This window comes from Bos indicus x Bos taurus, chromosome 16, assembly GCF_003369695.1.
Source record: "Bos indicus x Bos taurus breed Angus x Brahman F1 hybrid chromosome 16, Bos_hybrid_MaternalHap_v2.0, whole genome shotgun sequence".
Lineage (NCBI taxonomy): Eukaryota > Metazoa > Chordata > Mammalia > Artiodactyla > Bovidae > Bos > Bos indicus x Bos taurus.
This window is the reverse complement of record NC_040091.1, coordinates 30,170,374-30,188,253: the sequence shown is the minus strand read 5'-3', so window position 1 is coordinate 30,188,253 and position 17,880 is coordinate 30,170,374. Positions and strand designations below refer to the sequence as shown.

General features: G+C 41.7%; 1 protein-coding gene across 2 annotated transcripts in view; it reads right to left on the bottom strand.

The window, feature by feature from the left end:
• SMYD3 (SET and MYND domain containing 3) overlaps nucleotides 1-16,133 on the bottom strand; it is a 739,173-nt gene extending 723,040 nt beyond the window's left edge. For both annotated transcript variants that reach the window (XM_027564668.1, XM_027564670.1), the window contains exon 1: nucleotides 15,880-16,133. In XM_027564668.1, coding sequence (XP_027420469.1) covers nucleotides 15,880-16,043 — 164 coding nt within the window. In that variant the 5' untranslated portion in view covers nucleotides 16,044-16,133. The remainder of the gene's footprint in view (nucleotides 1-15,879) is intronic.
• Between the last annotated feature and the right edge of the window lie 1,747 nt (nucleotides 16,134-17,880).

Sequence of the window (17,880 nt, the reverse complement as noted above, 5' to 3'; positions counted from 1 at the left end):
GTAGTTGTCAACTCAAGACGGAACATTATAAAAACCTGGAGAGTCTTAAAATTTCTATGCTCAAACCATACTCTAAACCAAATAAAACAGAATCTCTGGGTGGGACCCATGCATCAGTATTCTTTTAAAGCTGCTTTCAATGGGTAGACAACGTTGAGAACCTGTGAATCAGAAAATCTCTCAGAGAAATATGAGGCTGACAACTGTTTACAGAGACTGAAACAAAGAGGGGGGAGGTCCCAGTTCTCTTATTGATTTATGAATGATTTTTATATATTTAAGATATATGCCTTTCTGTGTTACAAATATTTCCCTCAGTTTCTTGGCTTCCCATTATAAGACAGTTCTTTCATGAAGCCAAATCTGTTGATCTATCAATCTATCTTTATTCCCTTATGAGATTTCTCTCATTGTTTTTGCCTTGATGGCTAACAACAACAAAACAAACCAGAGAACTTCATAACATCATCATTTTCAATCAGAGTAATGAATAAAAATCAACATTAATCTAGGACTATAAATGCCCTTAAGTATTTTAAATTGAACATGAATAGGCCATGTGTAAAATAGTAAAATGGCAACAAGCTAACTATAAAAAGGCAATCTTTTACTGGATTCAGACAAGTGAAGTAATGGTTTTGACAACGTTTACTTTTAAAACAAAATGTCTAAGGTGTTTGTCACACAGGTGAACTGAAAAGGAACAGTTCAGATATATACCTATGCCCCTGGAAAAGCAACCATTTGAGTTCTAAGATCAGAATGTGATATAGAAGAAAAGGTCACTGCACCAGTCACATTAATTATTTTCATCCTAGTAAGTAATTATTATAGCAAAAGCTAGGGGGGGATTAATTGCACAAAATATTTCCTAGTAATAAATTCCATTATAAATAGATCAAAGGCACAATTTTTCTCCCATATCATCACAAATCCAACTACCAGTTTCAGACAAGATTTTTTGACTTTCAATGTGAATAACATGATCAATATTATTAATAAGGCACTGTTGGGAATTCCCTGGTGACTCAGTGGTTGGGACTCCACACTGTCACTGCCAAGGGCTCGGGTTCAATCCTTGGTCCAGGAACTAACATCCCACAAGCCTCGTGGCATGGCCAAAAAATAAAGAAGGCACTGTTACCGTATCAGTTTGCCAGTGCTCTTTCATTATGGTGAGTTTTAGATAGATATCTATGACAAAATTTGATTCTGGTTGGAGTATTTTTGGTTCAAATTCAAAACAAACATTATGGGAAACGTCAGAGGTCGAGAACAGTTTGGAAGGGAGAGTCATGAAGGTGATCACTCAGGGAAAATAATTTTTTTTTTTTAATATTTCTTTGGGCTTTCAGACAGTAAAGAATCTGCCTATAATGCAGGAGACAAGGGTTCAATCCCTGGGTCGGGAACTCCTTATTCATGTTTGGCTGCACTGGGTCTTTAGTTGCGGCACTCGTGATCTTTGCTGTGTCAGTGGGCTCTTTCCTTGTGGCACACAGAGTCTTTAGTTGTGGTGTGCGATTTCAGTCGTGCCAGCACATGAGCTTAGCTGCTCCACCACATGTGGGATCTTCGTTTCCTGACCAGGAATCAAACCTGCATCCCTTGCATTAGCAAGGAGGATTCTTAACCACTGGACCAGCAGGGAAGTCCCAATATTAAGCTTTAGTAGCTGAAAACCAAGCCCCTCAGTATCCTGAAAAATGTCTGCATGCTTTTCATCCACTGTCCACCAGAGGGAGCATCACATCTAATTAAGACTGCAGAACTCCCAAATAAAAAGTAGAAATCATCTAAAACATTAACCTGCAAAAATTTTAGATGTATATATAGCTTTAAAAGTTAAAAAAATCATAAAAATCCCCAAAATAATCTCAAATGTAATATTTATCCAATTATTGGATTGCTGAGAACTTAAAAAGTTTAAAAATACTTACAGAAATCAGTCTTAATTTAGTGTAAATACAAGTTACACAGATATCTTGAAGTCACATACAGAAAATGTATATTCTCATTCAGTCAGTCTGCGGTGTAGCACAGAACTCTGCATTGCTAACAAGCTCCCAGTTGATAGAGATGCTACTGATTCACAGACCACATTCAGCAAGAACTGGATGACAACATAAGCTGAATGTCCAAACTCATGTGTTTAACTCTTACATAAAGTTAGGGAACTGACGGGTAAGGAGTGGGGCCCTAAATATGAAATGCAAACATTTGGGCAGATACTCATGAAATTTGGCACCTTGAACTCCCAAATTATGTTGAATCACCTTTACCAGTAAAAGTACTCTGAAGAGGTTGCTTTCCCTTTGCCTGAAGAACCTGCAAAGGCCTTCCCTATGCCAAGTGCCTTATAAAGGACTACTGATTCTCTCTGGGAACTACTTTCACTGCCTTCGAGAGTTTCTAGATCTATGGCCAGATTCGAGTCTGGTTGGGCCCCAAGGACAAAGCTAAAAAAACGTGACCCATTTGGAGGTGAATAACACACCAAAAGAACTGCAAGATTTTGCCAATTTCTATCAACAAAAACTTGGGAAACACATATGGGAAAGGATGCTGAGAGCTGTAGTGTTGGGTACAGGTGGAAGATAATGCTGGATTTTTTTTAATATTTATTTTTATTTATTTGGCTGCAGTGGGTCTACTTTGCGGTATGTGGGATCTAGTTCCCTGACCAAGGATCGAACCCAGGTTCCCTGCATTGGGAGTTTGGTGTCTTACCCACTGGACTACCAGGGAAATCCCTGGATTTTTTTTTTTCAGCTGCTCTGGGCCCACTGTGGGGAGTGGGCTTTCTCTAGTTACAGCACATGGTCTGTCTTGTTGTGGCACAAGGGATTCTCTTGTGAAACACAGGCTTTAGAGTACGTGAGCTCAGCTTCCCCATGGCATGTAGAATCTTTGTTACCTGACCAGGGATCAAACCTGCATCCCCAGAATTGGCAGGTGGATCCTTAACCACTGAACCACCAGGGAATTCCCAATAATTCTGGATTGAGCTGAATTTATTGATATAAGTGGATTTATTCAATAGGTGTGAATTCAGTAAGTTGGCTCAAGCAGCTGGAAATGACTCTTAACATTTGCTTGGTTGGCTGAGAGCTGAACTAAAGGTTGTTGCTATTCAGTGGTTCAATCATGTCCAACTCTTTGCAGTTCCACAGACTGCAGCGTGTCAGGCTTCCCCATCCTTCACTCTCTCGGAGTTTGCTCAAACTCATGTCCACTGAGTCGGTGACACCATCCAACCACGTTATCCTCTGTCGTCTCCTTCTCCTCTTGCCCTCAATCTTTCCCAGCATCCGAGTCTTTTCCAATCTAAAGGTGACCTACACTAAATGAAACTGCAATGTCAGAGGTTTCATACACTGAGGAGGAAGTTATCTGATGGCTTAGGGAGATCACAGTGTTGAGTGGATTTAATATGTAAGACTTGCTTACCCACGCCCGAACCATGTCCCAGGAAGGATCCAGATAACTTGCCATTCACCAAGCTAAAAGAAATACCTTCATGAGAGAAGCCCTGGCCTCCCTTAAGAGCTCCGTGGTGGCTATTCTCCAGAGGCCAGGAATAAAAGTGTGAACTCCTGCCATCAGACAGGGCTCCCAAAACTGAATGGGGGACAGTGGGGCCCCATGGTAGAAGGGATGACAGTACTCAGTCACCAAAGAGAAGGTGGGAGCAGACATCATAAAGGCAGCCAAAACAGTAACCAGAAAGATTCGAACTGCAGAGATCTTTGACATAGCCTAATTAATCACTGCATCCCTAGAACTGAAATAGAAAGGCAGTCTACTCAAGTTTTACCTGATTAATATAAGGAAAAAAATTTGAGGGCTGCTAAAGAGAAGTATGACTTAAATCACTGAAAAAATAAAGTGCTGTAGTTGTTCAGTCGCTCAGTTATGTCTGACTTTTTGCGACCTCCATGGACTGCAGCACACCAGGCTTCCTTGTCCTTCACTATCTCCCAGACTTTGCTCAAACTCATGTCCATTGCGGAGAAGGCAATGGCACCCCACTCCAGTACTCTTGCCTGGAGAATCCCATGGACAGAGGAGCCTGGTGGGCTGCAGTCCACGGGGTTGCTAAGGGTTGGACACGACTGAGCAACTTCACTTTCACTCTTCACTTTCATGCATTGGAGAAGGAAATGGCAGCCCACTCCAGTATTCTCGCCTGGAGAATCCCAGGGACAGAGGAGCCTGGTGGGCTGCCATCTATGGGGTCGCACAGAGTCGGACACGACTGAAGCAACTTAGCAGCATGTCCATTGAGCTAATGATGCCATCCAACCATCTCATCCTCTGGCCCCCTTTCCTCCCACCAATTCCCATTCCTGAGCCACTTCACAGACCCAGAGCCCCTTGAGAGAAGGGAAGGTCAGGTCCTTGAAGAAGAACTCTACCAGAGAGTCAAATATGGATAATATAAATTTTCCTCCTAGGCTTCCCAAAAGACATCTACAGCCATTTACAAGGATAACTTTGCACTAGGGTCCTCATAATGCAGATGTTGGTGGGGGTGGGTTACTGGATATTAGCCCAGAACTTAATTCTTGGCCCAGAACCCAAATTTGGTCCAATCTCTCAGAAATAGAAGCTTGTGGAAGTCAGAGAATCAACAGGATTTTAGCTCAGATTCATTTCACAGTGGGCTTGGTAAGCCCCTGAATCCACCTCACGGTTACAGTCTCCAGTTCTAGAATGCAGATTTGGGAAGGACATCACCAACAACTGTCAGAATCCCCGCTCATTCCCTAACCCATGTAGTAATGGCTATTATGGTTCAAGTGGAAGCCACTAGAACTGGCTTTGCTCTCCTAAACACTGACCCAAAACCAATACTGCATTTCTTGAGGGCGTAATGCTACCATCACTGGTGGTAGCACTATCTCACAAACATCATCTCATGTTTGTGAGAGGCAAAGGTGATGATTCCTCCCACATCCTCACTTAACTTGCCTATATGGCAATGGAGAAGACAGATGGATCTCAGAGAAGGACAGTGATTACTGGATATCAAAGTTATAGACTACTGAAAGGAGAATGAGACTCAGCTCTAAGAAGAATGAAATCACCCAAAGATGGGTGAAGAGATTTTGGATACTCTTTCTGGGAGAGGGCTAGTGTTTTCAGTTGTGCAAAGGATAGTTAGGTGGGAGAGTGAGCTTGCACTTGTCTGTTAAGTACAGTTCAGTACAGTTAAATGAAGTATGTATAGATGACATGGGATGACCTGTGCTGGCTTCTGCAGTTTAGCAACATTGCAAAGTGGAACCACACTTACCAAAATTCCCTCTCTGTGTGATTCTAGGTGAAGCTTGGCCAAAATAGACATGGGTGAGATTTGGGAGGCAGAAGTGCAGCAAGACAGTGTATCCGGACAGTCTGTGTAGGGCACCGCACTCTGCTGCGGCTTGTGTGCACTGTTACTCATCTAATGGCTCACTGTATGGCCTGGGGCAGCAGGCCAGCTCTTTCCTCCAATAATTCCCACTGTATCTCTTTCTGAACATTCTTCAAGGCAAACAGTACTGTGGCAAAGAGCATCAGCAATTTCTGTAGGCCATCGGTGTCATTGAGGGGGAAGGCAAGGAGAGACACAGGTTCCAATTGTCCTATTAGTTGTAACTGGATTCCAATTTGTTCTTCCTTTCTTCCACTTGATACCAGATTATCTTTCCACCAGTTCTTCTGACTTACCAAGTTTTCAGGCCCACTACAGAGGGCAGAGGCAACAGCATATTTTCATATTGTTCATGGGGTTCTCAAGGCAAGAATGCTTAAGTGCTTTGCCATCCCCTTCTCCAGAGGCCCTTCCCTGGTGGCTCAGAGGTTAAAGCATCTGCCTGCAATGCGGGAGACCAGGGTTCGATCCCTGGGTAGGGAAGATTCCCCTGGAGAAGGAAATGGCAACCCATTCCAGTATTCTTGCCTGGAGAATCCCATGGATGGAGGAGCCTGATGGGCTACAGTCCACGGGGTCGCAACGAGTCGGACACGACTGAGCGACTTCACTTCACTTTACTTCACTTATTCTCCAGTGGACCATGTTTTGTCAGAACCCTCTACCATGACCAATTCATGTTGGGTTGCCCTCAAGGCATGGCTTATAGTTCCACTGAGTTACACAAGGCTGTGATCCATGTGATCATTTTGGTTAGAAATATCAATAACCTCAGATATGCAGATGACATCACCCTAATGGCAGAAAACAAAGAGGAACTAAAGAGCTTCTTGACGAAGGTGAAAGAGGAGAGTTGAAAAGCTGGCTTAAAACTCAACATTCAAAAAACTAAGATCATGGCATCCGGTCCCATCACTTCAGGGCAAACAGATGAGGAAAAAATGGAAACAGTGAGAGACTTTATTTTCTTGGGCTCCAAAATCACTATAAAGAGTAACTGCAGCCATGAAATTAAAAGACACTTGCTCCTTGGAAGAAAAGCTATGACCAACCTAGACAGAGTATTAAAAAGCAGAGACATCACTTTGCCGACAAAGGTCCATCTAGTCAAAGCTGTGGTTTTTCCAGTAGTCATGTACAGATGTGAGAGTTGGACCACAAAGAAGGCTAAGTGCCAAAGAATTGATTCTTTCCAATTGTGGTGCTGGAGAAGGCTCTAGAGAGTTCCTTGGACAGCAAGATGATCAAACAAGTCAATCCTAAAGGAAATCAACCCTGAATATTCATTGAAAGGACTGATGCTGAAGATGAAGCTCCAGTACTTTGGCCACCTGATGCAAAGCTGACTCACTGGAAAAGACCTTGATACTGGAAAAGATTGAGGGCAAGAGGAGAAGGGGGATGAGATGGTTGGATGGCATCAACTCAATGGACATGAGCTTGCGCCAACACCAGGAGATAGTGAAGGACAGGGAAGCCCGGTATGCTCAGTTCATTGGGTTGCAAAGAGTTGGATGAAATTGAGTGACTGAACAACAACAACAGTATCTTTATCAACTTATCATGTCAACTCTAATCTCTATAATCCTTATCCCTTGTCATTCAAGGATTCTGGGTCTGTGATCAAACCCTAAGTGATATATAATCCCTTCCCACAAAAACTGACCAGCCTTAGAGAATAGCCTTGACAGCTGGGAGACACCGGATGACCATATATATAGTCACCCACTGGGAAAGAACCTGTACAAATGCCCAGAATTTTTTAACCTAAAACTTTGTGATGTCTCACTTTTAAATACAACTGGCCAAGAATGAACAGACACTTAAGGACTCTTTTCCTTTCCTTTTTCCTTTTCATAGAAAATTTCAAACATTCCCCAAAGTAGAGAGAACAGTATAATAAAAAAAACCCATCAACTAGGTTCAGAAATTATCAATACATAACCAATCTTACATAACCTAAACTCCCCAATACCTCCCAATTCCATCACTTTAAACACCAGACAGCCTGTCACGCCATCCATTATCTATCTCAAAAAGATAAAGCTTTCGTTGTTTTTAAACTTTTCATTTTGAAATTAATTTCAGATTGATTTTTATCAGTCTTTTGAGAAGTTGTAAGAAATAGTAAAGAATTTGCAGGTGTCCTTCATAAAGATTCCCCATGTTAGTATCTTACGAAACTAAAGAACAATTAACAAAATCAAAATATTAACACTGAATCAATACTTTTATCTATGGGTTTTATTCAAATTTCATCAGTTGTCCCACAAATGTCCAATTCTTTATCCAGGATCACATTTGCATTTAGTTGCCAGGCTTCCCTGAATTCAAGAGTTCTTCAGTCTCTGCCTGTCATTCACACCCTTGACATTTTCGCAGGGCACTGCCTAGTTATTTTGTAGACTCTTCCTCAGTTGCTTCCCAAGTGGCGCTAATGGTAAAGAATCTGCCCGCCAACGCAGGAGACACAAAGGACACAGGTTTGATCCCTGGGTTGGGAAGATCCCCTGGAGGAGGGCATGGCAATTCACTCCAGTATTCTTGCCATGGACAGAAGACCCCAGTGGGCCAAGACTTGGGGTCGAAAAGACTTGGACACAACTGAAGTGACTTAACATGCATGCACAGCTGGGTTCACTGAAGTCTCCTCACAACTAAATTCAGGTTACATGTTCTGGCATCCATACATCACAAAAGTGATGCTGTGTCCTGTTCAGGGCGTATCAAGAAGCACATGAGGTCAATTTGTGCTGTTACTGGTGATACTAACTTTGATCACCTGTTTAAATAATGCCTGCCAAGTTTTCCCATTGTAAAGTTACTGTGTTTTTCCCTTGTACTTAATTTTTAAAAAAAAGTTCTTTTGGGTTTTTCCATAAGCAGCTACAGGAAAACCTGAACAGCTTGCTGGCTAACAGAAGAAACAAGTTCTAGAAGAAAACACGTGTGAATTGCTCTATCACAAGAAATGTTAAAAGACAAGTGACAGCCAGAAAGAAAATATTTGCAATATTTATCAAACATAAATCTAATAACTCTAATAGACAAAAAAATGTTTTAAACTTGGAGGAAAGAAAAAAACAAAAGTCTTACAGAAAAATGGGCTAAAGATACATACTGATAATTCACAAAGAGATATCAACATGCCCTTTAAGCATATGAAAAGATGTTTAACTTTACTGATAATATAATTGTTTTTCAGGAAAATGGCTCTTTACTTTAACATACATAAATTTAACAGTACAGGGTATATTGCAAAATGCAATCATAGTAAGTATATGCAAAATCAGTTACATTTTGTTGACATACAGTAACTTTTTGATAGTGCAATTTAAATGCAAATTAAAACTATACTAAGATACCACTTCTCACCCATCAGACTGGTAAAAATTCAGAACTCTGACTATATAGTAAGTCTGCGAAACTGAGGGAAACAAGCACTCATACACTGCTAGAGGAAATGTAAAATGGTACCACCCTCACCCTCATAGGTACTCACACTACGACCTAGCCATCCCACTCCTAGGACTCCACCCCCAGTATACACCTGAAACGATATGAAAATACTTATGTGCAAGGTTGTTCATGACAGCACTATTCACCACTGCAAAATACTGAAAAGTACCTACATGTCCAAGCATAGGAAAACTAGAAACTACGGTACATTCATAAAATGGAGTATTATGGAGCCATAAAAAAGAGTAAGAAAGATCTCTGTAAACATGGAGTGATTTCCAGTAGATTTTTTAAGTGAAGAAAGCAAGTGCAAAAGAGCAAATACACTATGCGATCTTGTGTATATGAATGGAAAATAAGACACACACACATATATGTGTTTCTCTTTACCAGAGAGAGAGAGATACACTAGAAAACAATGAGGTTGGTTACCTGCAAGGGGTGGGAGTGAGGAACAGGATGAATATGGGAGGGGTGACATTTCTCTTTTCCATAATTTGAGTTTTGGAAGCATATGAATGTTCATATATTCAAAATACAAAATTAAATCAAAAGGATAAGGGAGAAAAACTAAAACTGAAAGCAAAGTAAAACAAATGAATTCAACTGGATTTCTAATGGATACAAATAAATATACTGAAAGTGGGGGGAAGAAAGAATGTAAAACGAATACAGTATTTAATGATATATTCTCAGCCTCTGGCAGAGTAGAAGGAAAGGGGAAATTGCAAACGAATTCCATACTGGTCCTTTTGGTAACAATGTGGGCAAAGCAATTCTGGAACAATTTTAGATGATATACAGAATTGAGCAAATGAGTAAATATGCTGAGGCTTTCAAGGCTCAGAGTTCTCACTGAGGAAGAAAGGATTAGGGAATGAAGAAAAGTAAAAAGAACCCTGAAGAGACAAATCTGAATTGAAAGTACTGATGTGAACTCATGACTTCTAAAATACATATTATATATGTATGTGTGTGTGTACCCAGTCATGTCCGATTCTTTTCGACCCCATGGACTGCAGCCTGCCAGGCTCCTCTGTCCACGGAATTTTTCCAGGCAAGAATACTGGAGTGGGCTGCCATTTCCTACTCCAGAGGATCTTCCCAACCCAGGTATTGAACGCACGTCTCCCGCATTGGCAGGTGGATTCTTCGCCACCAGCACCTGAGAAGCCCATGTATGTGTACATATATGCATATTTGCACAAACCTGCATACTCCCTAAACCCTATCTTCTGCACAAGTCAAAGAGCAAAGACATTCTTCAGCTACAAGAATTCAAAAGTAGAAACCAGAGCTGATTGAAATTTTCTTTTTCGGCCATCATGTCTTCACAAACAGTATTTTTGTTTACATATGTGTATACATACATATTTTTTTATAAAAAAAAGGGACTTTAATCGCCTAGGTCATGTCTGACACTTTTGTGACCCCATGGACTGTAGCCCACCAGGTTCCTCTGTTCAAGGAATTTTCCAGGCAAGAATACTCGAGTGGGTTGCCATTTCTTTCTCCTTCAAATGCAACTTAAAAAAAAAAAAGCAGACATAAACTGGCAAGCATTTCAAAATCATCTTCATCCCAAGCAATACCACCCTTTTACAATTCCAAATGAAACAAAGATTTTCTCAAAGTTTATTCAAATCTCTAATTACAAAAATGATACAAGCTTTGAAAAATACAAAATATATAAAGGACCAAGGGATATCTTCCCCCAGCTCCAAGTCTCATTCTCCAAAAGTAATCGTAACAGAATGCTGGGATGTTTTTCCAGAACTTTTCTATACACAAGCACATATACAAAAAGACTTTCAAATACATACATTGTTCTACAACTTTATTTACCCAGTTAATGTGTTATTGACATCCATCCACATCTGTAGAAACAGATCCACTTCAGTCTTAACAGCCATGTGCTATTCCACAATATGGCTGCAGCATAATTTAACCAGTCTCTATTAATGGGCATTAAAATTCTCTCTCCCTTTCTTTTCATCACCAAATTGCTATGCTAAGTATCCCTGTGCAACCAATGTTATTTTTGTCAGAATCCCATAAAATAGAGTCAAAAAAACCACAGTGCTCAATTTTGCTAGGTACTACCAAACTGCCCTCCAAAGGAGCATACCAATTCAGTTTACAAAGGTATAAAAGCTCTCTAGTCCCTATCTGTGCTTATAAGGAACATAATGCACACTTTTTAGAGTCACTATGAGAATTAAGTGAGGTAGCACATAAGGTAGAGTGCTTAAAATCAGGCCTGTCACTGCTTAGTGTGTGCTAAGTCACTTTAGTCATGTCCAACTCTTTGCGACCCTAAGGACAGTAGCCCTCCAGGGTCCTCTGTCCATGGGATTTCTCAGGCAAGAATACTGGAGTGGGTTGCCATTTCCTTCTCCAGGGGATCTTCCCAACCCAGGAATCGAACCCACATCTCTTATGTCTCCTGCACTGGTAGGCGGGTTCTTTACCACCAGCGCCCACTGGGAAGCCCCTGCCATTCATTGCTTAGTAAATTATAGTAAATATTACCTATTGAATAATAATTTTCAATCACCATATATTGTGGTAACAAGTAAGTAGAAAATGGCTCTTACTTTCCTTTGAAAATCAAGGTTAATCACCATCCAAATCCCTTGACTCTTAACCAGAACCAGCCAGAGTGAGAAGTGAGTCATCTTGACAGACAGGCACTAACTCTGTACTTTAGTTCCTGATCCCAATATATCCTGGCAGATTATGCGAAAACCAAAGCCAAATATTATTCGTGGTTCACAAAAAACATTAAAGAAACCCCAGACTTTCCAAATGTTACAAGACATGTACGGTATTTTACAACAGAGGCTCTCAAAGGATGGTCCAGGGACTCAGAAGCCCTTTCAGGAGGCCCACAAAGTCAAAACTATTTTGATAATAAGACATTTTTTGTCTGTTTTCTTCTCTTCCTCTCATAGTATACAGTGGAGTCTTCTAGAGGCTAAATGACGTGTGATTTTACAATACACTAAATGCAGGAGCAGTGATGAGAATGTGGGTCTTCTACTAAGCCAGACATTAAAGAGATATTCAAAAATGTAAATCAAGTTTTCTCAGTAAGTTTTCTTTTGCTTTGAAAATATAGTCCACTTCATTAAAATCCTTGTCAAAATGTAATTATTTATTATGTCTAAATCCTGCCATCCCTTGGTATCTGCTATGGACTGGTTTCAGGACCCCGCCAATACTAAAATCCAAAGATACTCAAGTCCCTTATGTAAAATGGCATCTTATTTGCACAGAACCTATACACATCCTTTCATATACTTCAAATCATCTCTAGAATCTAATACAGTGTAAATGTATGTTAGGCAAGAATACTGGAGTGGGTTGCCAATCCCTTCTCCAGAGGTTCCCGACCCAGAGATAGAACCCAGATGTCCTGCATTGCAAGTGTATTCTTTACCATTTGAGCCACCAAGGAACCCCCGTAAATGTATGGAAATAGTTGTAAATAAAAGTTAAATGGTCTGTAAATAGTTGCCTTCACACTGAAAATTCAAGTTTTGCTTTTTGGAACTTTCTAGAATCTTTCTGTCCCCTGAAGATTTTTGATCCATGGATGGCCAACTGTACACAATTTCAAAACTGATCAATTTAGTTTTTTAAGCAGCAAAATCAACAAATATAATCACATTATTTATGTGGTTATGGTTTCCTTTACACCTCTTCAGAGTCCTAAGTACATTTTTTTTAAAACCCTTTTAGGAAATCTTTATAATTTTTAAGAGAGTAAAGGAGTCCTGAGACTGAAGTTTAAGAACCACGCCTATGAAATCAGGTGCTTCAAATGACAGCATAAATCAAGAGCAGTCAACCCATGGGTATCAACTAGCTCATTGCTACACTTCTCTCTCTGTGAAGGTCAGAGGCAACCTTGAGAGGAATACCATGCCTTCACAGAAGATTTCATACGGTCTCAAGAGATGCAGTACAAGTAGAAAAGGCAAATTCAAGTGCAGGGAAAAACATGAGTGTTCCAATGAGAACAAACCAGTGATCCCTTCATGACAAAAGGGTCTAAAATAAAAACCCAACCCAGCTGGCCAGCTGGCTGTCCCCAGACGTGTGCTGCCGTGTGGGGAACTCAGGATCCCTTACAAACTGTAACAGTAGAAGCCACGATGGCCAAGGTGAGAGGAAGTCTGCACTGTTGAGGTCCAGGCACCAGCCTCCATCCCTGTCTCCAATGGTCGCTCTGTTCTTGAGCCCTTGAACAAGCACCAGGCTCTCTGAAGAAGGAGAACTTACTGCTATCCACAAAGCAGGTCATGCTGTCTGATTAAGAACGTCCTCTGCTGTGGCATTCACATGGACCAAATGTTTTCAGGCTCAGGGCTCTGACATACGGCCCTTCCCCAAACCTCCTTGCAGAAGAAAAGGAAGAAGCAAAAGAAACAGGAATTATAACTCCCACTTAAAAAAGGAAAAATGGAAGTCATATCCAACGAGACCTTTCCCAACCCACCTCATTATCGATCCTTCTACTTTATTTATTCCAAGTCCTTGACCCACCAGTAAACCCATTAGCCCTTGCCCAGGAATCTGCAAATCCTGATTTCAAGGCATCTCTCAAGGTTTTATGACCCTTGAGAGGTCAACACTGCAGCAGTTCACTTGCAGCTGGTACTGGTATATTTCAGAAAACCACCTGTAAACCCAGAGAATGCCTTTTATACACTATTTGAACACTGCCTGGGTTCAATCCCTGGTCCAGAAATTGAGATCCTGCAAGCTTTGCAGCACAGCACATCCCCTCCCACACCCCAAAAATAAAAACTAACATCACAAAGAAGCATGGTTGAGACAGCAACTTTCCAGCAATAACCACTTCCCCAAGCAGTTGAGCCCCTTGTCAGGGTGCTGATAATACACACTGCAGAACCCAGAGTTACCAGGCAGCATCAGAGGCCACAGACTCCCAGAGTCCCAACTCCAACTACTTCTACAGTACAATTTTAACCATGGAACTCCCCTGGCTCCCACCCATTTTCAGCCCTGGGTTTCCTCCAGACTTTAAAAGAATGCTGAGAACTCCCCAATACAATTTCATGAAACACCTTTTTTTTTCTTTTAATTTAAATCATTACACTTTTTGTTAATAAGAAAAATAAGTGATAGCAGTAATGGAATTGTATGGCAAATCAAGAAACACCCCACATACGAAGGGCTGGGTTTGTGTAGTTTATTTTGGAAAACGTACGATTTCATCTGTCTTATGACTCAAGTTTAGCTCTGATAATTTAATGAATAATCGGACATACTGTATTTATTACAAAACTTTTCTAGTCCAACTATGAAATAACTTGGCAGTCTGGTTTTATCTGCAAGATGCTCCACATCTTCCCCAATTAATGCTGCAGGGTTTAAGAAAATGAAAGTTCTCTGTTTTAGACTGCATTCAAACTCTAGATACAGCCCCCACAAGACTGAACAGGAGGAAAAGCCCAGTTTTCTAACTTGCTTGAATGAGAATTAAAGATCTATACCTTTCAATGCTGGAGCCTTCAGCATTTCATTACTTGAAAGGAATGAACTGTTTTCAACCACACATTCTACAGAAATGTCAAGGTGTTCTCAACGAATTGCTGTTGTTGTTACTGTGATCATTACTTTAGGAAGCAACAAATAAAATACACTTAAGTAACTTCAAAATATGAAATTAAATAAATTCCTCAATTATGAACCAAATAAGGACATAACAGTATTAATGGTCAAGCTATTGACTTAAGCTTTGCACTTAACCCCCTCACCTCCACAATCCCAATCCCAGCTTAATGGATCTGGAAAAGAAGTCCTGGGAAAAAAATCATCCTGCCCATCTCAAACAGAGCTTTTCTCCTTGACCTATAATAGCTCAATAACAATTGTTTCTTGAATACAATTCCTATGACTGTGCATACATATTAACACATTTCCATAAACTGCTGTCACATAGCACTTTACATTGGTCCAATGTGTCCAGGCTTATAAAACATTTTCACATAAATTCTTGCCTCTAGATAGATGGTTAAGAACTAGAGCTGCCTGCACAGTTATTATATGCAAAGCACACTGTGGAACCTCAATAACCTATGCTCCTACTGTACAGTACTTAGCGTGTGCTAAATCGCTCCACTCGTGTCCGACACTGTGCGACCCTACGGACTGGAATCTCCAGATCCATGGAATTCTCCAGGCAAGAATACTGAAATGGGTTGCCATGCCCTCCTCCAGGGGATCTTCCCGACCCAGGGATCGAACCCAGGTCTCCTATGTCTCTACTGGCAGGCGGGTTCTTTACCACTAGCGCCCCCTGGAAAGCGTCTCAATTTCAGCCCTTCTGATACACTGTAATTAATCATCTCACTCACTCATCTGCTCCTCAAGGATTCTTAAGGATGTCCCGTTCATCTTCTTCTTATCTACAGGCCCAACAGAATCTGGACCACAGGAAGTGCTCCGTAAACACCAAGAGTCTTCCGCCTCCTGCAAGCTCAGTACTTGCCTGGCTAGGCCTCCGCTGTGATCCAGATTTACACCATCCCTGCTCCCACTCATCCCTACCTCCACCAACTGTGATTTTCGCAACTGCACCAATGAAGCTTATACCCCAGGACGCAGACTTTTTTGCTCCCCAGCAAAACTACCCACGACTCAACGCTTCCTCGTAAGTCTGCCCACCGGCTCTCCCCAACCCATCCTGCAGCGGGTCCAGCTCTGCCCTGCACAGCTGCAGGCGATGAGCCTGGGGTCCCTTCACCCACCCGCCGCGGCAGTTCAGGCGACGGCCAGGCGGAGCCCGTCTGCCGCGAGGTGCCCTAGGGGAGCCGCGCGTCTAAGGGAAGTGCGGGGCTGGGCATCTGGGCACATCGCGGAGATCTACTGCAGCCACGGCACGGCAGAGTCCGGGGAGAGCTGTCCCGCTACGTCCCCGGCATCCCGGACCCCGCACTGTTCTGGACTCGGGCGAGGGCGATACGTACCCGAGAAGGCAGCGGTCGCAGACGACACCACGACTCCCCTTGCTCACCGTGTACGCCAAAGGATCTGAGCGGAAAAGCAGTTCTCCCGGCCGCAGCGGTGCCAACGCGCGCAGCCCGTTTCCCTTGTCGGTGGTGCTGAACTTTTCCACCTTCGACGGCTCCATCCTTGCCGAGATCGGACACCTCTGCGTCTGCCGGGACTAGCAGCTAGGGTCTCGCGGGCCACCGGAGCCGCGCGCCTGCGCTCTGCGCTCACGTACGCCCGAGGGGCGGGGCGGGCGCGTGCGGCCTCTGAGCATGCCCAGATGGGGTCCCTTCAAGGCTGGCTGCGCCCGCCGGGGAGAAGCGGGTTTGGGCTGTCATTTGTGCTCTCTTGACCTTTCTTTCCTAAGGCGGCGGTGCATGGAGAGGCGGTTTTTCCCCCCGCTAACATTTTATTATGATCATTTTTCAATGCAGACAGAAACTTGAAAGCACAGTGCGGTGAGCACTTGTATACCCTCCACCTAGATCACACAGTTCTTAGCATTTTGCAGTTTCTGCTCATTTTCTCCCGCTATGTATGTATGTTTATAATAGTGATTCAGACACTTCAAAGTAAGTTGTTGTGTTGAACCATTTGAAAATGGCAGACATCATAACGTTTCACAACTCTTTACATCATGACGTGTCATAAGTACTGTAACATGCATTTCCGCAGAATAACAGTATTCTGTAAAACAACATCATCACATCTAAGAAAATTATTCTGATTGAGAGAGTAGCACTGCCATATATAAAATAGATAACTAATGGGAAGCTGTTATATTGCACACGGAGCTCAGTTCTCTCCTCTGTGATGACCTAGAAGTGTCGGATAGGGATTGGGGGTGGGAGGGAGGCTCAAAAGGGAAGGTATATATGTATAAATATAGCTAATTCTTGCTCTTTGTTGGATTCACGTTGTGTTGTTTCAGCAGAAACTAACACAACCTTGTAAAGCAATTATATTTCAAATTTAAATAAATTAAAAAACTGAAGCCAAGAGGTTGTCTGTCCATTCTCCTTTGGAAGATAATAGGTAATGATCATCATAATAAGTAATGATACCTATTGTATGACCTTGCCTGGTCTATTCAACTTCTGAGCCTCAGTTTCTGCATCAAAAAATGGGGAAAATAATACTGCCTCCCACACAGTGCTGTTGTGTAGATTTAGTTAGAACAAGTAAAATAGCAGTGTTGGCACATAGTATTTAATACATATGTCAATTACAACTATGATCATTATTATTTGTGCTTATTTTCAATCATTTTAAAATTATATAAAAATAAAGATATTCCAAATTTTAAAAATTTATTCTGGGAATTCCCTGGTGATCCAGTAGCTAAGACTCTGTACTTTCACTGCCGAGGGTGTGGGTTCAATCCCTGGTCCAGGAACTAAGAACCCAAAAGACATGCGACCAAAAAAAAAAATCATTCTATAATAGCAAGCAAAAAACATTCACTCTAAGAATGGCTTTGCTAACTTTTTCTTCATAAAACAGGATTGCATTTTCTTTTTCATGACAGTGACTCTTTTAAGATTCTAAGCTAGGATTCTTGTTAAAATGTTCCACATTCTGTATTTGCCTGTTATTTTCTCCTAGTGTCATTTCCCTTGTTCCGCAGTACCCTGCATGCCCTATAAAATTCAGGCTAGATCTAGATGTTAGAAAATGGAGGTTTGACTTAAGTGTTTTTTAGTAAAAATTCACACTACAAATTATAGATTGTTCACTTCATATTGCATCAGATCATATCAGAGCATGCATAATATCAGGTTGTTTGCTACTAATAAAATTAAGTTTGATCAGCTGGTAAAAGTGGGGGCTGCTGAAACTCTTCCTTGTAAATGTACATTTTACTTTTGCTGTTAGTAATTTTTGAGGTAATATTCTCGTGCCCTAAGAATAGCTTGACTTTCACAACCTTGAGAGGCAAACTTCTGGCACTCCCTAAAGTCGCCCAGCAGCGGCTG